Source organism: Xiphophorus hellerii, chromosome 14 (assembly GCF_003331165.1).
Source record: "Xiphophorus hellerii strain 12219 chromosome 14, Xiphophorus_hellerii-4.1, whole genome shotgun sequence".
In the NCBI taxonomy this organism is placed as follows: Eukaryota; Metazoa; Chordata; class Actinopteri; order Cyprinodontiformes; family Poeciliidae; genus Xiphophorus; species Xiphophorus hellerii.
In genome coordinates, this window is record NC_045685.1 from 2,315,095 (window position 1) to 2,336,923 (window position 21,829).

Below are 21,829 nucleotides of genomic sequence, written 5' to 3' on the forward strand. Positions count from 1 at the left end.
ACTCATAACCAATGAAACAAACTGGAAGCTGAACCAGTTGGTGGATCATGTCGGTCAACTCCAAGTAACCAACACCGATGGTTTTTAACTGTCCTTTAAGGCTTCACAGCTCAGACTCTGACTTATGAACACCTTTCCTCCAGTCTGAGCCGAGACTGTGGAGGGTTTTTACAGTCTGCTGCTTTTTCTTCAGTCACTGAACCAGAGTGACGAACAGGAGAAGTGAGCACAGTATAAGTTATGGTTGAAAACCTAACGTTGGCTCAACATGTAAGTCACCGACCATTTTTTAAATGTCAGGCTTCAACATGGATCCAATGTTTCTGCCTGTCCACATTTTGCTATCTGGAAATGCTCCCATCCAGAGCTCAAAGAGGAGGAAGAGAGTGGCACAGGGCAATCATTATAATAAAATAATAACCACAGACATTGACATTATTGGTGTTACTCAAAGCTCTTTCAATCCACAAAGTGAAATAAGCACACATAAATTAGTCAAATAAAAATAATAATGTGTATCTTTTAATTTATGCAAAACAATATTATTTTCTTAGAATTCTGTCTTTATTCCCCAGAATTCCCTTTTGCAGCATGCGTAGCCTTCCTTGTTATTCTGCACTGTGCATACTATTCAGACTCAGATTCAGTTTCTACTTTCAACACATTTTGAGTCATTTTCAACTCATTTTAATTCATCACACATGTTGTTGAGACACAGCTAATCCTTTGTTTTCGTCAAACAGCAGCTGTTTATAAAAAATCAAAATAAATGCCCATTATGGTTCTAACATTAGCTTTTAGTCTTAGCTGGAAGCTAAATGTTAATTAGCAAAAAATATTTCAAAATAAGGCATCCTTACTTCGGAACATTTTGCTAGAGTTATCCATATCATATCAACAAAACACTAAAACGCTAACCATGCTTTATTCTTCAAACGTTTACAGAAGTTTTTATTCAGTTGCATGTCTGGACCGAAAGAGGGCAGCATTCCCCCATAGATCAGTCCTTATAACGAAGAAGAAGAAGCGTCCAGCCTGTGGGTCACAGACACCAGCAGCAGTTTGTGTGTTTGTGCAGAAAGTCGTTTGAATTTTTGGGTCAGATGGCCGCAGTGTGTGATCAGTATCAGAGAGTGTGTTTGTCAGAGACTCAGCTGGACTTCCCGGGCCAGCCGTACTCTGTGTCCGTCCTTAAAGTCGGTTACTGCGTCCCTCAGACTGATGGGTCGTTTAGAGCCGACGGGACTATTACCCTCATAAGGGGAGTCATGGACATCCTGGTGGACACCGGGGGGCCGTGGGACCGGGAGTTCCTCCTCCAGTCATTAAAGCGAAGAGGCCTGGAGCCCGGGGATCTACAGCTGGTGGTGGGAACTCACGGACATTCAGATCACATTGGAAATCTGAATCTCTTCCCTTCTGCATTGACTATAGTGGGATATGATATCAGTGAGGGAGACATTTACCGTCCCAACCAGCTGGCAGAGGGACAGGTCTACACTGTGGATGATCATGTAAGGATCACATCGCCTGCAACACTTTATTTAAACTTCACCAAAACATTCTGTGTATGACTGAAGCTTCTCTTTTCTCCTTTGGAAAGATTCATGCGGTGCGTTTCGTTTACCTCGGAAATCTTAACTGTAACAACCCTGGAAGTCAGAATACCAACAACTTTCACCTTAAAACACAACAGTGATGATGTGATTATTGCAGAAATAATCTGTCAATTATTATTATTATTATTATTATTCTAAAGGCTACTCTTTGAATCACTAATACACAGTTCTGTACAAGTGTTCTGTACAGGTTGCAGATACGCATCGATCCACCGTTATTTGCTCGTATTGCTAATAGTTCTTGCACCACAGATGGCAAACTCCTCTGGTGTTCCAGCAACTGGAAACTGGCAGACATCCGTCTGGATAGATTCTCAGTGTAATGAGTGAAAACACCATAAAGAACCACAGCTTCACAATGATCCTGGTCTTTGCCACCAGGATCTTAATACTTTTTCAAATTTTATTTAAAACAAACAAAATATAAATTCCACATTTATTTTATTTTTTGCTAAAATAAGGTAGCAATTTGATTTAAATGTTAGAATTATTATTGTATTAAACTGTTTTTTAAATTTTTTTTATTTTGATTTAGTAAGAGAGCTGATATTAGATCAGTTGGACTATCCGGACTGTCTGGTTCTGCTCCGACTGTAGAACTGACTGTTCTGCAGCAATTCACAACATATGTAAAAAAAATTTTTTTTTTAAAAACCCCAAAAAACAATTCAATCCAATTATACATCAAATTAATCTTAATTATCAAACCATGCAGTCAAGTTCAATTTATTATTAAAATTGGTTAAAACAATTTCTATCTAAGGAAATAATGAGTAGATTCTGCAAGTTGGCTGCGAAACAGACAAGCAGAATAAAGTTTATTTCTAGACAACTGATTTTGTTTGTGGAAACCTTTCAGCCAGCTGACTGGCCAAGCGAAGCTTCGGGCTGCACTGCTTAACGCCCTTTACAGAGAAAGCTGTGGTCACACTGACAGCTCAGTAAAATGGCTGAAGACCCTGGGAAAGGAAATGCAACTCCTCAGAAACATAAACACATAAACACAGCACAGTTAGGATAGATGAGATGCCATTCCTGAATTTCAGTGTTAACTTCTCCCAAACCAAAGTTTCAATGTCAATGTCAAATTTATTTATAGAGCACTTTAAAAACAGCTTTAAAACTGCACCAAAGTGCTGTAAAAAATGATAATAAAATAAGTTGATGTAAAGAAAAAGAAAAATAATGCAAGAAAAAATATACAGTATATGTATAATGTTAAAATAATAAGAGTAATAATAAGTAAAACAAAAAAAAAAAAAAAAACAACAGAAGAGCTACAGTATCAGGCCTCAACTAAATGCCAAAGAATAAAAATTAGTTTTAAGAAGCGATTTAAAATGATCCAGGCTGTGAGCAGATCTAATCTGGAAAGGTAGATTATCCCATAGAGTAGGAGCAGCAACGGAGAAGACCCCATCTCCTTTTCTCGTAAGTCGAGTCCGAGGAACATTTACGTAGTAGGAACATTCAAAAAATCAAAAGCAGAATAATCAATCTCCAGGAGGTGTTTCAGGTTTTAGTTTTGTCTTGGAACTCAGAAATGACTTGTAAATTCACATGGAATGAACCAGGCAGGAAGTTAATGGTTTTACCAAAAAAAAAAAAAAAACATTCTGTAAAATAGTAAGATACATATATAAATAATTTTGAATCTTATCAAAAGTTGCAACATTTACCTTCATTCTGAACTGCATTATGTTTTGAACAAATTTGTTATGAATAATGAAATAATTGGACCTAAGGGACACATGGTATGTCCCCAGAAGAATGTCCTGTCAGATCAAGTGACAGTTCTGTATTTTTATGTCGTTCATTGTTCCTGACGATTTCCACCCCTTTTTACTTGTTAGCATCACAGTGAAATCATCAGGAATCGGAACAATAATCAAAATATCGCTCACTGTGAAACGGATTAAATAAAATCATGTGTGAACCATCTCTACGAAGCCTGTTAAATTCAGTGCATCCGGTGTTCATCCAGTCTTCCTCCATCACAGGTGTGCGTAGTTCCCACCCCGGGCCACACGGGACAAGACGTCAGTGTCCAGGTGGAGGGGACATCTGTTGGGACTGTCCTTGTTGCAGGGGACTTATTTGAGTGCTGGTCTGACGACAACAGCTGGAAGGATTTGAGTATGAACAGTGCAGTGCAGGAAGTCAGTCGACAGAAAGCTCTGAATACTGCTGATGTCATTATACCAGGACATGGACTTCCTTTCAGAGTTCTCAGAACCTGATTACATCAAAATGATGTGCTGATGTCACTTGGCTTATTTACAACTTGGTGTATTATTATCCCACCGCCTGAGCTTTATTGAGTTAATTCAGTCAAAGTTTATGCTGCGTAATCCTACTGAATAGCACATGTTCACACACGAGGAGTGATCATTCTACTTTATGTTATGATTGTTAAAAGTACGCTATTTTCTAAGTTTGATGTTTTGAATTCCTTCTTTGAAAAATTCTTCATATGTGCTGCCTGAAAATAAACATTATTTCCATCAACCTTTTGAAGGGTTACTGCTATTCTGTGAACTTTGACGGTTGGTAAACATGACATGGTAATCTAAGCCTGAATGAATGGCAAAATGATTCGGGATGCATCGGTTAAAATATCAATGTCATGCTTCCAAAAATTCTTAATTGATTTCTAGTAAGAATGTGGTGCATCACTGTGTTTCTTTGTGGCTAAATAAAATGAGGGTTTTAATTCTGAGGTCAGAGGTCTTGTCAGGACTCACCAATCATTTTCCATTAAGGCTTCAAACCTAACATGAAAGCATAATCAGGGAAATCGTGCCTAGGCTGCTGTTGATCCAGTGTCCAAAGAGCACTTAGCTTAACATAAAGCATGAATGATCACTTTTTTTCATTTTCATTAATTCATTAGATTGTTTTAATCTTGTTTCCTGGGGTGTGAATTTGCCTCTGTTGAGTCCTTTTCCTTTTTTGTTTTCTTTTTTTTAATGTGTTTTTTTTATAAGAGCTTTAAAATAGCTCTGAGGAAGCTTAAAGTATCAACAATTATTATATGTAATATAATATGTATGCATTCCCTTATCTAGAAGTGTGATGTGATTTTCATAATGTGTTTTAGCATCAACCAGCCAATGGGACCAGAGATGGAAATTAGTCACTTGGCTACAATCTCATGTACTGACATGTAAATGTTCGTTGATACATATTGTTGCATTTTTAAACACAAACTTGAACTTATAGTTTGAACATGATATACCATATTTAGGAGCTTGATGTCCTGCAGCTTTTAAATCTGCAGGTCATCAGCAGCGTCCTGCTGATAATCATCAAAATGATAATAAACAAAGGCTTGGAATATATCAGTCTATGTATTATTATGACTCCATATTATATACAAGTTTCACTTTCTGAGATGACTAGCAACAAATAATGCGCTTTTATGCAACATTCTTTATTTTTTAGACGTGCTAGTATATATTTTGTTGTTATCCGCATGACCTTAGTACCCAAATATTCATACTAATGTTTCATACTAATGTTACTCTGCATAGTAGATTAGATGATAATGCATTTTTAAATTAAATAGAAAAAAATTAACTCAAATGTGAAATGTGAAATATTTTTTCTTATTTCTTTGTTGATGTTTTGTGCCTTTTTCTTTTAATGTAAACTACCAAAGAATTCACAAATCAGTCGCCTTCATCCAAGTGAACCATCCTCTGAAGTCAGCAGGACAACAAGTGTTTCCACCGCTGTGATTGGTGGAGCTGAGGGTCCAGCTCCTTCTGGCCAGTAACTCTCCGCTCTTTCATCTAACTCAGAATGTTACTTCATATTCAGTTTACCTAATAATGCATTCTTTGATATGCAACATTTAATCTCAGATACAGTCTAACCATATTCTGAATTCAAATGAAGTACTAATGAAATGATAGAATATTTCTTTATGTATGTGCTTGCATGTCTGTCACTGTAAAAAATTGTGGGTGTGTCTGGATCAATGTGTCTTAAATCCGTCAGAGACGTATTACCAGTGGAAAATCATGACTTAAGTGTCATAAACAGTTTGGCTCACCCATGAAACCCATCACTGTGTTACATAATCTGATAGGTCAAAAGGAAAGAACTGAATCAGAGGTGGAGCTCTATATAAACCCTCAGCACAACATTAATATTGTTTGTTTATGAAGGCCATGTTTACTGGGTTTAATGGAAAATATCTCTAGAACCTTTCATCATGAATATATATCAGTATGTTTCTGCATAAAAGCTTTAAAACAAGTTTGTGTGATTTACAAAATCTCACATTTAATCACCTATCAGCTGGTGGTGTAGCGAGTTGTAATGAGCTTACTATACATGCGGTATGTTTTATTATAGATGCTGGTCAAATATACATATGGTGACCGTACGCATCAATAGGACGCATCACTGACTTCATCATCTGCGTCTTAGAATACACAAGAAGTCTGAGTCCCATTGAAGTCCCATTGAAGTCCTCTCCCATGACAATATCTAAAGAAGGCCGGGTAATCTGAACTACTTTTTGTTCAGATTACTGCAGGTTTACTTGCAAGTTGACTGCCTTGCGACGCGCATGGCACCTGATCACGATGTTTCTCTCTGCAGATGATGGACCCACATGAAGGAGGTGTCCTGAAACGCCTTTTTGGCTAAGCTTGGCTGAATCCCAGACCACTAGAAGGCGTTTTCCACCAGCATGGTTTGGAGCCTCTTCCGTTTCCCAAACCGGTTTTGCTTGTTCCCACAGAACAAAAGCGGTTCCACTGTGATTTAACTTGGGCACTATAGAATAGCTGGTTTTTCTATACTATCCATGACATCATCAGTGGACTGGTCAACTGAACAATGAAACAGCAAAGAAAACCGGCTGCAAAGAATGTGCAGCAGTCCGTTTATGAAGATATATGATAAAAAACAGTAATACGTTCAACTCCTCCATCTTGCTGCTACCTTCTCCTACTGCTGTTGATGATGCATCCTTAGTTGCCAAAACTGATGGACATGGAAGTTGGCTCTTAACAAAGCACCAATGTTCAAAGGATGACAAACTGAACCAAAAGTTTTTTGGGTGGAAACACGCTATAGGTGCTTGCTGACTAAGCCCCTGCTCTAAGCCTGGCTCCACAAGGCTGCTCCAGTCTGCCTGATCTGGGGAAAGATTAGCTGTTTCTTGTGGTCAGCCATTTCACCGAACTGCTCTTAGTCTGACCTCTACCCTGAAACTGCCATGTCATACTCCACCAGGAGCTAACACTCCAGCTAACAATCCTTCACCACATTAAGACGGCACTTCAATGCAGGGCCAGCATAACTACCTGAAAGAAAATAAAACAAAGTAGATTTCTAATGCACCACCGCCATGCTTTCTATGTTCCACTGCATTGCTTTGGGTCAGACAGTCAATGTTCTGTGTTACATAATGTACATGACCTGAGAAGGTCATCATTACATACTCAGCATACCAAGCGTTTTAAAACATTTCTGACATTTTAATTGGGGTACTACGGAATAGCTGTCCAAACCTTGACATCACCAGTGGACCAGTGATGCCCACCATTTTAGTTATCACCATTTTAGTTGTTTTAAGATTTTGGAGGGGACCCTGGTTTTCATTCCCTAAACTAGACAAAATGATAACCACCAATATTAAAAACCAAGCTTCAGTGGAAAATGTGATGACGATGCAGTGTTTCTACATCACAATAAAGATGGCAGCATACCTCAGTGAAAGCTTCTGATGTATACTTGGGCACTATTTTTTATCTATTAAGGGATTACAATGTTGTACAATGTGTGGCTAAAGTCCATCGATTGATAAGATAAATAAACACAGTCATCGGCACTGATAGGCTAGGCAGGGTTGGTCTCTATCAGTGACCTGTCATTCTGATGACAGTGGTTTATAGCTCTGACTCAGCCATTTTGAGATCACCACTGATCATAGCACAAACCGCATAACTAAAAATATTAAGCATCAAAACCTGTCAAAATCATTGAACATCCACAACTCAAAATTACCACCACCAAAGAATGAAGCGCTGATATTCAAAGTGTATTATTAATTAACAGCTTCTAACACATGGACAGCGTGGAGTGTTTTATTTATTTATTTTATTCTATGTGACTCTAAGACACTGAATTATTGTGCCTAACAAGCCATATTTTTAATGGGAACTTATTTCCACCCGCACAATCAGACAAATTACAGACTAGATCATAATTCAGATGATAATTAACTTGTATGTCCTTATCTCCTGTTGCGCCACCTTTAACTGCTCCACCCTTAGTAACATATATAAGCATCTCATCAATTTCCACCAGTTGCATCTGATCACTGAAGCGGTTTGGAATTTAATGAAGTATTTGATCAACCGGATCTGTACAAAGCAACTGATTTCTTCTGTTTAAGGACAGCTTCTCCATCCAGCAGGCAAAATGTGCACAGGGGCATGCTCCAAGTTTATTGCCGTCCCTCTCTATGTCCTGGCTCTGGTGTCAGTCATCTGCAACATCATGCTCTTCTTCCCTGACTTCAGTACCGAGTATGCAATTTCAGACAGCGAAAGTGACCCAAGGCTCACAGATGAAGTGAAATATATGGGAGGCTTTATTGGAGGAGGAATCATGGTGAGTAGACCTCTGCAGATTACCTGCTATGGAATGTTTGTTTTTTTTAATTTGAGCCGAGGAATGACGGACAGAGCAGTGTGGTTTACCTTTATGACAGAATGCTTCTTTAGTCAGGTAGGCCTACAGAAATCATGCTTTGATGGTTTGATACAAGCCAAATAAGGAGAACTTGATTATCGGGAACATTCCTGCCTCTTTCTTTTTCTTGACATGCTCAGCTTTCAGTCTCTTTGGACCACATCGCAGATTTTCTTTTAAATAATTGATCCTTTTATTGTTAACAAAGGGATTTAAAGATATTAATGAATTTTCTACTGATTTTTTTATTTTTTTTTGCTTGAGAGGATTATCAAGCAAAATCCAGCTAGTCAAAAAACTGGCGGTAGTCTAACTGCGAGCCATAAAATTGCTTTATGGTGTAATTTAAAGACACACGGTAACCGCTGGTAACGGCACTCCTTTGATAAACGACAGATTTGCAGAGCTGCACTAACAAAAATATCTTCAAACTGAAAATGAATGTATAACCTTTTAACATTTTTCAGGCTCCCTCCAGGTTTTTTTGTTGTAATTTCTCTATTTTTTGGTTACAATGTGAATTTTTCACAGCTCAGTGTTTGGACAGGTAGACATCACATAACTCTGACGTTTCTCTCCCTGTGCCCTCTTGTCTTTTTTCATCTCAAAGATCCTTATTCCTGCCATTCACATTCATCTGACAAGTACAAAGAGCTGCTGCGCCAACCGCTGTGGGGTGAGTCGTACCTTTGGCATTAATTAACTCAGTTGATCAGCAGTGATAAGGGCCAGGCCGCATGGTGGGAAAAGTTGACCTAAGATGATCTATTAATACTATAACTCTGTTATATCAGCAAGTGAAGGTTGATGCTTGTTAAGACATTTTCTGAAACACATGATTTAATTTTTTCATTTGGGATAAAAATGTGGTATTTGGGTCATCAGGATCTGATGGTTCACTCTGCAAATGAATCATTAAATATTAAATTTAATGATTTAATATTTAAATCATTAAATTTAATGATTTAAATATCCTTTAGTTCCTTTAGTCAGACCACCAATATCAAAGAGCTTAACTCTTCTGATTCTACCACTAGAGTTCAATCAGCCAAAAAGGAATGAAACCAGCATCTTTTCTCTTTACCACCAAAATGTTGCCCGTAAGTCATTTTGGCAAATGACATTTAAAAGCCATGTTAAAAATGTTTGTTGTGATTGAAACATGAAAAGTGAATCAAAGGATTTGCATCGCAATACAATTATGCATATTGTTTTTGTACAAATTGGTAAACATGCTACAGTTTAGCTCTCTGGTTCAGTAAATGAAGTTAACCATGAGCCATCTTTAACCAGAACCTCAAAATATCCAGAATGAAGAAGAAATTAACTGAAAAGGAAATTTATCTGGTGTCCTTTTATAAGCATCGCGTCTTCAGGACATTTGTTATAACAAACTAATGCAGTTCAAAGCTGATTCAGTGCCACAGTAATGCATGAATTACAACCTGTACTGGAACCGGTCCGATCTAACGAAGTAGCCTAATGCCTGAGGGGAAGCCTGTCAGCAGTTTTAAAACACACAGGCTGTATTAAGCTAGGCAATCACTCCACTGCCATGCCAGTGGAGTGGAGTCATCAGTTCATTTGACTTTATTAAGATGAAATAAATGCTTGGACGGCTCCCAGTGTGGAGTTTTAAATGATCAACTCACTTCAATCCCAGCTGGCTGCTCCTGTACTCATCTGGGCTTCTGTGGGTTCCATCAGTCCAAACGTTTGAATGACTGTATTGTCATCATTTGTACTGACAGTACTATGCAGATCTAAAATGAAGACTTTACTGTTAGGACAATCTTTGTGCTGTGTGCCATGCCTTTAGTTTTATGACTATAGAGCCATAATCTAACCTTGCCTCGTGTTGTTCTGTGTGTAGATGTTCCTGTCCATTGGGTTTGCTGCGCTTGGTGTGGCGGGAGCCATTTACAGTTTGAGCGTTGCAGCTGTGGGTCTTCAAAATGGGCCAGTTTGTAACTATAGGGCAGACAATGGCATTGAAACTGAAATATGGGGAAGACCCTTTATGAACAGGTATGTATTTTTACCTGAAACTACTGTGAGAGGAGGGTTCATTTAATAATTATGTTTTAAATAGTTTGCTATTTTCCTCTTTTGTGATAGTGATAATTTTCTTCCTTTTAGTTCTGGAGACTACCTGGGAGACAAGGGCAGTTGGGACAGGTGTTTGATACCAGAGAATGTGGTTGAATTCAACTTGGGGTTGTTCTCCACTCTGCTGGTTGCCGCCGCCCTGGAGGCCGTCCTCTGTGCCTTCCAGATGATCAACGGACTGTTCGGCTGTATCTGTGGAACCTGCTCTGATAAGGATGAGGATGTAAGCCCATAAAGTCCAGTATTATATTAAAAAAAAGCACTATATCTATCAGTGACTAGAAAACACTGATAAGAAGTTAGAGGTGAATTTGGAAGTCCTTTGTTCTCTGCATGAAGGTGCTGCAGTACGATGTTTGATCTCTGTCTCTGTCTTCTCCACAGTAAAGCAAAGCAGATCAACTTCACACCATGACTTCTTGACGAAGACCTGAGAGAGATTTATCATCATCACTGTCAGCATGCACCAATATGTTTCTTTTTTTCCATAATATTTAAGACAATAGTTTATGCCGATCTGGCAACACTACAGGTTTGCTGTTTGTGCTTTAAATGTGCCTTACTAATATGGATTCGTCAAGAGGATTGACTGGGATTACTGCTGATTGTTTCTTTTGTTTGCGTTTCTTTAAAGATTAAAATATCAAATTTCATCTCAGATACTTTGTGTACTTGAGCATGTAGAGTTGTTTTTAATGTTTTGTAATAAAACTTTGAACACATCATATTTTTTCCCCTCTTTTTATGTTTCCAGTAAAATAATAGCTGACCAGATCAGAAAATATAAAGTCAGCTTTCCAGACGGTTTTGTATTCCCCTGTAAACACATCTGGAGCTTGATAAATATTTTCTGATAAATGTTGTGAGATGCAAAAATGACTGGAAAGGAGATGTTGCTTCCTGGTATGATTCTATCACAACCATAAATTATCAATGCGAAATATATTTTAAATTTAATAAAATCAGGAACATCTATTCATTATCTAAAGGACTTTAAATGCACAAAAAAAAAAAAAAAAACTTGGCATAAACTATTACAAGCAGCCGAGGTGAAGCAAATAATCTAAAGGCCAACAATCCTGGGCTGGAGGATGAAGGTGATATTTAAAACAAATACTGAATAAGAAGATGCTGGAAGTTTGGTGCAGGTGCAATAAAACGCTAAAAGATGAGTGTGTGAAGAAAACAGTACAAATCTACAGCTAGTGCAGAGGTGAATGTCAGCGTTGGGTCAGGGTGAAGGTAGCGTGGAGGGGAACACTGTTCCCAGTCTAAATTATGATTCAGGTTCAGTTAATGGAGCCACTAAGCAAACAGTTACATGAACCTCATTTTCAATGTGCTTCACGAGTCAGCTATTAATGAAACTTTGGGAATCCGTGTTTGTCTAAGCTACTTGAGAGCTGGGCCCGTCAATGAAAGCAGCTGCCATCTTGTTGAAGAGTGTTGCTCTTTATGCTGCCCCCTGCTGACAGCCACTGAATAAACACACACAAGCAGGTCAAAGCACGTTCTGAAGAAGCCGAATGGAGGGTGAGACGGGGAGCTGCAGCTCCAGCAGCTCCAGCAGGAGCTCAGCTCAAACGGGAACGTCCACGTCTGCCTGCGGACTGCTGCTGGCTGAAGGTGAGTACATGCTAACTAATTAGCAACACATTTATTGGGTCAGAGTAAGTTCGTCTTGTTTATTTTATTAATCCAGACTACAAAACACACCACAGCAACAAATGTGAAGATGAAACTAAGTTAAGGAGAACAGTGATAGGTAAAAGTTCATGATAAATAATAGTTCACTTTTGATAAGATGAAATTAAAAGCTTTGTTTTCAGGTTTAATCTGGTTCAGGTGTCACAGCATCCGGTATCTGACCGGTCCGTTAGTACAACGTTCAGGCGTTGCAAGAAGTAGATAGAAAAATGAGCTGCTTGATACATTTATTTATAACATTTTATTATTATTATTATTATTATTATTATTATTATTATTATAGTTCTGTCTGTCAGAGCATTAAAAGAACAGCAGTAAAATAGAATCTAGTAAAAAATTCAAGTTTAAGGTCTATACAGTAAAATAAAGGTAGATGACATCTGTGGAAAATTTTACTCACTAAATTCTGTGCACTTTTGATTTTTTTGCCCTGTTTTTTTTCCACACAAAATTTACAGGATTCCCCTAAAAACAACAAAACATCAGTTCTGACATAAAAACAGTGTTTCTCACAGTCACAGAGCAGCAGCAGCAGCAGCACTTCTACCCGTCTAGTTTAATAGCCTGTTCACTTTTAAAGTTAATCTTATCTCCCAAACTTAATTTTCATGTTATGGTGGAAAACTAATATCCATGTTTCGTCGCAGCAATGCAGATGTGACCCGTTTCAGCTGGAGTGCAGAAGCGACGCTCTCGGCTCTGCAGAAGGCTTTAGTTGTAAATGTGGAGCATCCAGATTGCAGTGATTTCTCAGTTTCAAACGGTTAACATTTATTTGATCAGAACAAAACAGTTGTTGCTTCACAGTGCATCTCTGCTCATCTCCTCATCATTGCACATTTTGCTTTGATTCATTTCACTTTGTGCTTCTGTTTTCCTGTTGCCATCATAGAAATCAGCTTGGAGCCTTTCCAGCTGCTAAATAACTTCTGTTACAGGAAGTTACAGGTCCCGGCTGGCGGCTTCCTCCTCAGTTTGAAATCTTCTCGGTCAGAAGCAGATCAGGATCTAATTAGTGAACTCATCCTGCTAAGTGTTGATCTTCTGGTTCTGGGCTGGTTCCTGTGAAGGGCCACTACATTAGACTGGTTTGGACTGGAAAGCAGAGTGGAAGTTGTTCCAGTTTTTTCATATTCGACCTCCTCTTCAGCGTTCTGTTTGCTGGTTGATTCATGTTGCTAAACAGACATCTATCCAACAAGCGAGTGCAGAAAAAACACGTTTACCTGTGTCATGTCGGTAAGAGGTAGCTCACTTAAATGATCTGAAATGAAACAGATTTAGTTTGTTTACGGTCTGATTTTCAAATTTATGGTTTGTGTGAAAAAGACAAATGTTAGATCAGTGCTTGTGTGTGCAGCTTTTATAGTTTTGTGTGTATTGTCCGAGGCGCACCGTGATTTTAGATCAACAAGTAGCATTTCAGAACCTTGTATTGAAACATGTCTGAGCAGACTGAAGGCTTAGTTTTGAATTTGTCCATATGGAGGAATGAGTATTGTGGGGGTGGGGCAGCTGGTGCTGTGCTTCTTAACCTCTTTAGCTAGGTGATTAGCGGCTTTACTTCTAAATCTGGAGGCAGAACCTGTTCCTGTCCATGCTGAGCTGTGCTTTGTATTATCACTGCCCACTTTTAATGAGCATAATTAATTAGTTTCCTTCTGTGCCTTTGTTTTACTTCCCCTAAGTAAAGCAGTGGAGAACAGACTAACTGTTATATTTTGCAGTTGATACCACACGTTTACATACACTGTATAAATACCTTACTTTACTGTATAGAAACTGGTGTTTCTGTCTTGTATTGTTTTAAATCAGTAAGGATTACACACATCAGTTCCAGGATTTAAATTGTAATGTTCTGTGGAGTGGAGTTCAGTTCAAACAACCACAGACCTGCAAGTTTTCACCAGATGCTCCTTTAGCTTCCTATCTAAAGGAGCTTCTTTGTTAAAATCTATTATTGATACTTTATGGGCACAAATTGCAGGTATGCATATTTTCTTCTTGTAAATCAGACGGGAGTCAGACGGTTTTGTAGCCTTGTAGAGCGTTGTGAACCTTGTAGGTTCACCGTGTGAAACGATCCGTGGTGTGTAAATCAGGCTTCGTAAATCAGAATGTTTTGGTGTGAATAAATGTTGCCTCCTTATAAACCAAAATGTCTGAGAATTTTATCTTCGTGCATCCACACATAAGGATTTATAAGAGTGTTTTAAAAGATTTGTTCTCATAAAAATAATTACACAAGTTCTAATCTTATCTGTTAAGGTCTGTTACAGATACAAGGCAAAACAACTCAGCCAACAACTACACTATCTGACAGAAAAAGGACAAAATGTATAAGACTGGAATGTGTGCGCATAATTCTTAACCTGTGAAGCTTTTGGAATTTTCCTTTTTGCCTCAATAAGTTTCCTCTTGATTTTGCAGCTTACTTTAAGTTGAAAACACATTTAGTGCAGCAGCTGCAGCTTTGAGCATAGATGGCTATATTTCTCTCTCTTTAGACCATTTTTCTGCTCTGTTTTCGGTTTGTGAGGAGTGACTACCTCTCCAGTTGAGGTAGCTGGAGTTGAACTTTGATCATTGATCGTAGTCTGCAGTTTATTCCATTCTCCTAAAATGTCAAAAAAATAATCCCATCCTCTGTTCCCCTGTCATTGCTATCAGTTTTTTCCTCACTTTATGTTTTTTTTTCTTTCAGAATGTCTCCAGCGGCCCTACCCCACCACCTCCAGGACGTCTCCTCCATCTTCTCACTAAATCACCAGCAGCTTCTTCTCCTACCTCGGATCCTGTTGATCTGACCGAGTTAAATTCAGCTCCTTCTCATGCTTTGAATCTATTCATCAAATAGTGTGAAAGCCACGAAGGCAACTGTTTTCGGGTTCTTTCATTTGTCACTTCCAACACAAACTTACATATATGTTAGTGCACCTCTGTCCTCTAGGTGGCAGCATTGTGCCTAGTTTTCCAGGTTCCATAAACAACAGCCCTGAAACAGAAGAGATGAAGCCATGAAAGGGAGCTGACTGCGAGAACATCCTGAATCCTCAGACCGTCATGTTGACGCAAGTAAGTGTGAACTCAAACTTCACCTGGTTTGAACAAAGATTTGGTCAATTTATTGTCATAAGCACTGTTTGTATTTTGTAACTTGTGAAAATGACTGGAAAGTGAATAAGACATTATAAAGTTTTACAATATTACTAGACACAACAAGTCAAATGCTCACTCAGGAGTATTTTATGTTAAACACTGTTGGTCTTAAAAATCACTAAACATAACATTTAAAAATGTGAAATGGTCATTAGTATTTTTTTGTTTGTCTGTTTTTATATTGAACTGCTTCTCAGATGCAACAACATTTAGTCAGTGGATGACTTCTCCAGACAGGTACTGTCTCCTACTGAATCACCAGGGCTCTCATTGAGGAAGCATTGTGTAGGATCTATGCTAAATGTTTATGTACAGCCAAATGCCGAAAATGGTGTACGCCAAAAAAAAGAAAACAAACGAAACCATGGGGTCAAAGGTAAAGAGACACAATTTCACTGAGGCAGAAATATGTTGGTGAGTGACATGAATAGTAAAAACACCTCCTGTTTTGGTAGTCACAGTTGTGAGCGCTCATTATAGTCTATCAGGCCCCAAAAATTTGAATTTCCTTCCTGGTGTTCCCCTTACCAAGGTCTCCTAGCCATGCCAATCCATCACACAGAATTATGCACCAGTGCCATTGTATTTACTTGTTCAGTCTGACTGCCTCACACCTTGTCACATTTTATTTGTTAATATGTGGTTACCTTGTACCCAAATGTTGAGGTGCAGCTGGGCTTCATAAAGGGAAAATTGCTTTCTGGTGTGCATGCGCATGGTTTTATAAATCTGGATTCTTTTTGGCATCTGCCATTTTTGGCCTTAAGGCATTAGTACCCTTTCCGTATAGTTCCTACACAATGTCTTATGAATGAGACCCCATGTCTGTGAATGCTTGTCCTCCTATGTATGTTCTTAGAATGATAGCATGTGATTGTTAACAGTGTCATGCAGATGAGATGAAGGCAAATGTCCCAAAGCCTGTTGATGGATGGAACATGGCTATATTTGGAATTACCGATGTACCTTCACATATTATTGCTTGTCTCATTGGAAATCACTTTAAGCAAGAGGTCTGATCCAGTAACTGATCCATTTAAAGCGCCACTATTATGCAAAATTCACTTTTTGCATGTTTCTGAACTTCCATTTGGGCATTTCCTGCTTGCAGAAACAGTCCAAGAATAAGTAAATGTTCTCCTGGTGTGTGCAAAACAGCCTGTTTCAAAAACATCTAAATATTGCGTCACAATTCTGTTCCTACCCTCATCTATCTTCAGGAGCTTTGGGTCATGACCGAAAGAACGAGGTCAAGGATACAAGCGGCCAAAATGAGTTTTCTCTGTAGGGCTCTCCCTTAGAGATGGGATGAGAAGCTCAGTCATCTGGGAGGGACTCAGACTAGAGCCGCTGCTCTTCCATGTTGAGAGAAACCAGTTGAGGTGGCTCCAGTATCTACTTAGGATGCCTCCTGGATGCCTCCCTGGCGAGGTGTTCCAGGCACGTCCCACTGGGAGGAGGCCCAGGACATGCTGGAGAGACTATGTTTCTTAGCTGGACTGGAACGCCTTGGGATTCCCCTGTAGGAGCTGGAACAAGTGGCTGGGACAGAGAAGTCTGGGGCTTCCTACTTAAGTTGTTACCCCAGAACTCGAGGAAAATAGGAAAAAAGGAAAATAGAATAATCATGACGTGGTTCTAAAACAGAGCATTTCTTAATGACCTCAAAAACAGAACTGGTTGGGTGAAATCTCAATATCTGAGAATGATTTTCTGTATTAAATTTAATGAATGTGGTTTGCATAGTCCACAGAACACTATACTATAGCTTGTTCAAGGAATCATAGTGGACCTTTAAAAGTAATTTCACATATAAAATCATTCAAACCAACCAATCAAAAGAAACTATTGGTGTCCTTTCTGTAGAAGACCCAGAACCAGTCTGACATGGTTGAGTTTTGTCAGTATGCTCCACCATCGGCCAGTGGAGCATGACCAAAAATGCTTGACTGCCATGGCACTGAGTCATGATCCTGTTGGCGGTTTCTTCCTGTTCAACAGGGTAAACAGTTTGTTTCAGATTTTGCTATGTACATCCTCAGAATGAGAAATTGCTGTCAAATTAAAGACTCAATTGACTATTCAAGAGTGATTACATGGAGGTGCATGAATGAGCAACGAGAGGCATGAGGGGTGAGTCTAACTCCTGGTCCGTTGTGTCTTTGTTGTTGTAACAATGCTTCTTGATGAATCCTATCCTCTTAGCTTGTTCATGTCCCTTTAAATTGTGCCACATTTGAAAGGAAAATGGATTTGTGGATAGGGTTTTCTCTGTTAGTCCCACGCAGCTCATTCGTCTGTTGATTCTTATTTTTATTGTTTATTGGATTGGATGATTGATATTCAGTGAAAATTGTCGTAACGCACACGGCGGTTCAGGAGTGTTTGGGAACCCACACACAACCACAAGGGCCTGCTACCCCTCCTGGTCATTAGCTTGGCATACCATACCTCAACAAGTGTTTGACCTACTCACATCAGCCAATGTGTTTGTGCTGTTCATTCTGGCATGTGCAAACTGACACCAGTGTTCAGAGTGATTAACATCAGGACTGCAGGCAGTCTCCTCCATTTTACATTTCTGAAGGTCTTTCTGTTCTCCCTGCCTCTGTGGGCCGAGCCCTGACATCCTGAAGGATAGTCTGATGAAAAGGAAGAGAGGATTGCTTTTGGTTGCAGAGCCTCATCTCAGGATCACTCTGCATTGAAATAGCCTCCAATGATGACGATCTGTGTTTTTTCAGTTAGGCAGATGGCGACACACACCTTCACACACCTCCACCAAAACTGTTTGTATGTGCGCCACGTGATTTGGAAAGCTTTTCATGGTGCAACCATTCTGCTGCTCCACTCACAAATGCATTTGCATTTGCATACTTTATCACAAAGGGGAATTAAATGATGTTGTAGCTCATTAATTCAGATTCTTTAAAGAGTTATTGAAAGATGCTTGATGGGTGCTGGCAGGGAAGATCTCTGGTGCAGTCTGTATTCCAGGGAATCTGAAGAAGCCTCTGACTGAAGACACTCCGTTTTCTCAAAACAGTCTCATGAAGAGGATGCTCAGGTTTGTCCATAACTTTCTTGATTTTATGAAGAATCTTTCTTCACACCATAGTCTCCACAGTCGTCCCCAGAACAGAACCAGCCTTCTTTATCATGTCAGAGCTCTATCTAAACTATACCAGTGACTTTGAGTAGGACAGAGGTGATCTTTATGCAATTCAAGCTTGTTGCAGCTGATGACTTCACAAAAGTAAACTACCAGCCGGATCAGTGGTCCTCAAATCCAGGCCTGGAGGGCCGGTGTCCTGTAGCTGTTAGATGTGTCTCTGCCTCGACACCCCTGAGTCAAGTAATGAGGATGTTACCATGGAGAAAATGACTGCACTGAGGAAGTGATTCAGCTATTAGAGTCAGGTGTGTTGGATCAGGGACACATCTACAAGTCGCCGGCCCCCAAGGTCTGGAGTTGAGGAGTCCAGTGCTAGATGAGAAATAAAATAAAAAAAACAGCTACAGAACCAGCGCCCATATCAGAAACTTAAAAACAGTCATTCTCCAAAAAAAAAAAAAAAAAAATCTCAGCAGATGTAGGTAATGCCTGAGAATCAATGAGCTTCAGAAGTAATGAATTTTTAAGTGACTTTATTTCAGAACAGAGACCGACTAGACGTTGATGGCGTGTGAGCCTGCACAAGCCCAAACCAGAACTTCTGGAGCTCAGTGCCATCACCAAGTCCTGGTGAAAGTCCTGCAGGTCTGGAAGAGGCTGGGGAGCTTCACCTTCATCGGGTCACTCAGCACATCTGGTGGTGACACTATGGAAGGGAAAGATTTTACTGATTAATCCACAAAAAAAGTATATTGCAGCAGATCTTTCAAAAAATCTGGAGTAATGATTGTCTCAAATTCATATATATACTTAAACAAATCCAGGTTTGAGACTGGTGGAGTCTTGTAACAATAGTGAAGTCCCTGCCGTCTTTACCTCCTAAATTAGAATGCTGAAAGTTTTTATTTTAAATAATATGAAATATAAACTGTTATATATTCATATTTATTATGTATTGATGCTGGTTCTAGTTAGCGGGGTTATACTAATAGGCGTGCTCACATGTAAGGTTGCGACGTTACGTTATGTCGTCTTGGTTACCATTAAAACAGAAGCGTCAACATCGGTATCCGGATCGCTCCTTCACGTAAAGTATCAGATAAGAACCCGAATATATTACATAAACAATGTATGAATTATTATCTACCAGGTTTCTGCATTTCTATGTTTTTTTCTCAGTGTGAGCTGGGCTTTACTGGTTCTGTCAAAGACTCACAGACAGAAACGTCACCGATTGACAATAAAACAGTAAAGGCCAGCTCCCGCTAACAAAAGATCTAAGAAATGCACATCTATGTGTATTTTGGAGATGGGTACATATTTTGGCATATTCAGCTTTGTATGATAAGTAAAAAAAAAAAATCATATGTTTCTGAAAAGCGTGACTTAAGTGAATTATTACATTGCTATAATTGATCATTTAAAGGCCAGGACTTTATAACAATTCATAATATACAAAGGCTATTATTATCTTGGTCTCGAACAGCTTCCGCGCCAATAATGGCACAAAAGCCTGAGCTGCTTCCTCGGTTTGGGGCAACAAACCCAGGCGGTTAAACAGTTACTTTAATCACAAGACATTCAACTTTAAGGAACGACGCTAGCCTGACGCTATTAGCATGCAGAAGCGCTAGTATTGGTCGGTAGCACAGTTTACTCCCTTAGGTAGCTAGCTTGTGTTGATAGTTGCACAATTAAATCGATTAACATTAATGATAACATGGGGATAAATAGCTAAATATGTTAGATGGATATTTCACTTATCGCTCCTCTATCGCTTCCAGAAGCCAGGCTGAGGTCAGAGGTTGGCGGTGCTTCGTCATAGCTACAGCGCTGTTGAATGGGTTAATGTGATTGGCTGAAAAATAGGCTATCGCAACTTTGGGGTCCGTTCATATGATTGGCTGAAACAAGGAAGCTATATGATTGGTTGCTGATCACCCAATCAGATAGACCATTTCTTAAAAAAGACATTTACGGATTGAGACGTCAGGGGAGTCTCATAATTCACACACAAATGCAGCGTTTTTTAAAGTAAAAAAAAAGACATATTTGTGTTTGCATCAAAAATACAAGTGTGAATCTTGTCCCGTGCATTTGTGAATCTAATTCTGTGCATTAGTGAATTATGAGACAGTTTTAGCTCCATAAATCTATAATGGACATGACAATATGAACACTTAAATTAGACACTTGATGTAGTTTTTTTTTTTTTTTGGAGCTAAAAAAAGTTGAAATAACTGAAAGTCATTACATATTTACAGCCTGCAGGACATTGGGAAACAAAGACAACGCATTGTAGTAAAGCTGAGCTTTTCATCTGTACAGTTTGTATTAGCAGTTCTTAATATTAATTGAGATAAAGTTATTATTATTTTTTATCATTAAAGCAAAGAATTTGTTGTGTTTTCTAACCAGAATGATTGCAGTGTCTGTACTGGCAACTTTGCGCCTTTAAAGCTAACTCAGTAAGTAGCAATATTCATCACAGAATATTGGAAAATGATGAAGTTTGCATTTTCAAGGGGGGGGAGAAAGAGGGAGATGGTGTCCAAATGACTAAATAAATAAATGTGAACAAGGACTAAAATATGCCTTATACATTTTCTACACTATTAGTAAAAAGATTTAGGGCTGGCTAAGAAAAATTCTAATTTTGAGAGTAAATGGTAGAAACATTGTAGAGTAATGTTGAAATAATAAGACAATACAGTGGTAACAATATAAAAATTAAGTCACACAAAAAATTATTGTTAAAAAAATAAAATAAAATGAGGAATGTTGAGCTGTCCTGAACATACTTTGGTATCATCTTACAAAGAAGGGAATAATTAATCTTTTAATACATCAGCGTTAAAGTATTATCAGTAGCAGGACAGTGATCCAGCAGATGGGTTGCGGGGGCCCCCAGCTTATTCTGCTTCAAATCCAGGGCGGGCGCGGCTGAGTCTGGGCGGGCCCTGGCCGCCGGTGTTCTGCTGTGAGAGGCTGGGTTCCCGTCTTTCACGTTCCAAGAACCACAAGTTCTCCCCGAACTGGACCCGTCAGATATTTCAGATCTCTATCTAAGCATTTTTTCTCATCAAAGCAATTTTTCCCCTTGTAGTTTGGCAACAGTCTTGTATTTTTTTTTTCTTTAGCATTTCGTCTTTATTTATTTTCAAAATATTATGACTTAAAAAAAAAAAAATCTCAGTCTGGCCGAGGGGAGTTCTCTTCTGCACGTAAGAAAATAACTGCAGAATCCCACTGTGTAAAATCTACACTTACTCTTCAACATGTAGCCAACATTTATTACGTCTGAATAAACCGCAGCCACAGGATTCAGTGCAAAATCGCCTTGGCTAACAACCAAATACGGAAAAGAGCGTTTTATTTTGATAACACCGGAAGTCGTCTGCAGTCT

The 21,829-nt window shown here is 38.9% G+C and overlaps 2 protein-coding genes and 1 long non-coding RNA gene across 3 annotated transcripts; 2 read left to right on the forward strand and 1 right to left on the reverse strand.

The window, feature by feature from the left end:
* Positions 1–1,021: 1,021 nt before the first annotated feature.
* On the forward strand, positions 1,022–4,960 carry mblac1 (metallo-beta-lactamase domain containing 1). The gene is made up of 2 exons (XM_032582247.1): positions 1,022–1,514; positions 3,620–4,960. The coding sequence occupies exons 1-2, from the start codon at positions 1,104–1,106 to the stop codon at positions 3,857–3,859; spliced, it is 651 nt and encodes a 216-aa protein (XP_032438138.1). The 5' UTR covers positions 1,022–1,103; the 3' UTR covers positions 3,860–4,960.
* A 2,973-nt stretch (positions 4,961–7,933) lies between these two features.
* Positions 7,934–11,167, forward strand: tm4sf21b (transmembrane 4 L six family member 21b). The gene is made up of 5 exons (XM_032582248.1): positions 7,934–8,252; positions 8,944–9,009; positions 10,207–10,361; positions 10,473–10,665; positions 10,827–11,167. The coding sequence occupies exons 1-5, from the start codon at positions 8,061–8,063 to the stop codon at positions 10,827–10,829; spliced, it is 609 nt and encodes a 202-aa protein (XP_032438139.1). The 5' UTR covers positions 7,934–8,060; the 3' UTR covers positions 10,830–11,167.
* A 6,359-nt stretch (positions 11,168–17,526) lies between these two features.
* On the reverse strand, positions 17,527–21,806 carry LOC116732214 (uncharacterized). The gene is made up of 2 exons (XR_004341740.1): positions 21,694–21,806; positions 17,527–19,129 (listed from the first exon to the last, which is right to left on the reverse strand). It is a non-coding gene; the product is annotated as an uncharacterized LOC116732214 (long non-coding RNA).
* Between the last annotated feature and the right edge of the window lie 23 nt (positions 21,807–21,829).

Excerpts from the sequence above, each read along its gene's own strand:
- tm4sf21b (XM_032582248.1), top strand. The coding sequence starts at position 8,061 with ATGTGCACAGGGGCATGCTCCAAGTTTATTGCCGTCCCTCTCTATGTC. Across the intron at positions 9,010-10,206 it reads GCTGCGCCAACCGCTGTGGG|ATGTTCCTGTCCATTGGGTT; the intron begins GTGAGTCGTACC and ends TTCTGTGTGTAG. Across the intron at positions 10,362-10,472 it reads GGAAGACCCTTTATGAACAG|TTCTGGAGACTACCTGGGAG; the intron begins GTATGTATTTTT and ends TCTTCCTTTTAG.
- mblac1 (XM_032582247.1), top strand. The coding sequence starts at position 1,104 with ATGGCCGCAGTGTGTGATCAGTATCAGAGAGTGTGTTTGTCAGAGACT. Across the intron at positions 1,515-3,619 it reads TCTACACTGTGGATGATCAT|GTGTGCGTAGTTCCCACCCC; the intron begins GTAAGGATCACA and ends CCTCCATCACAG.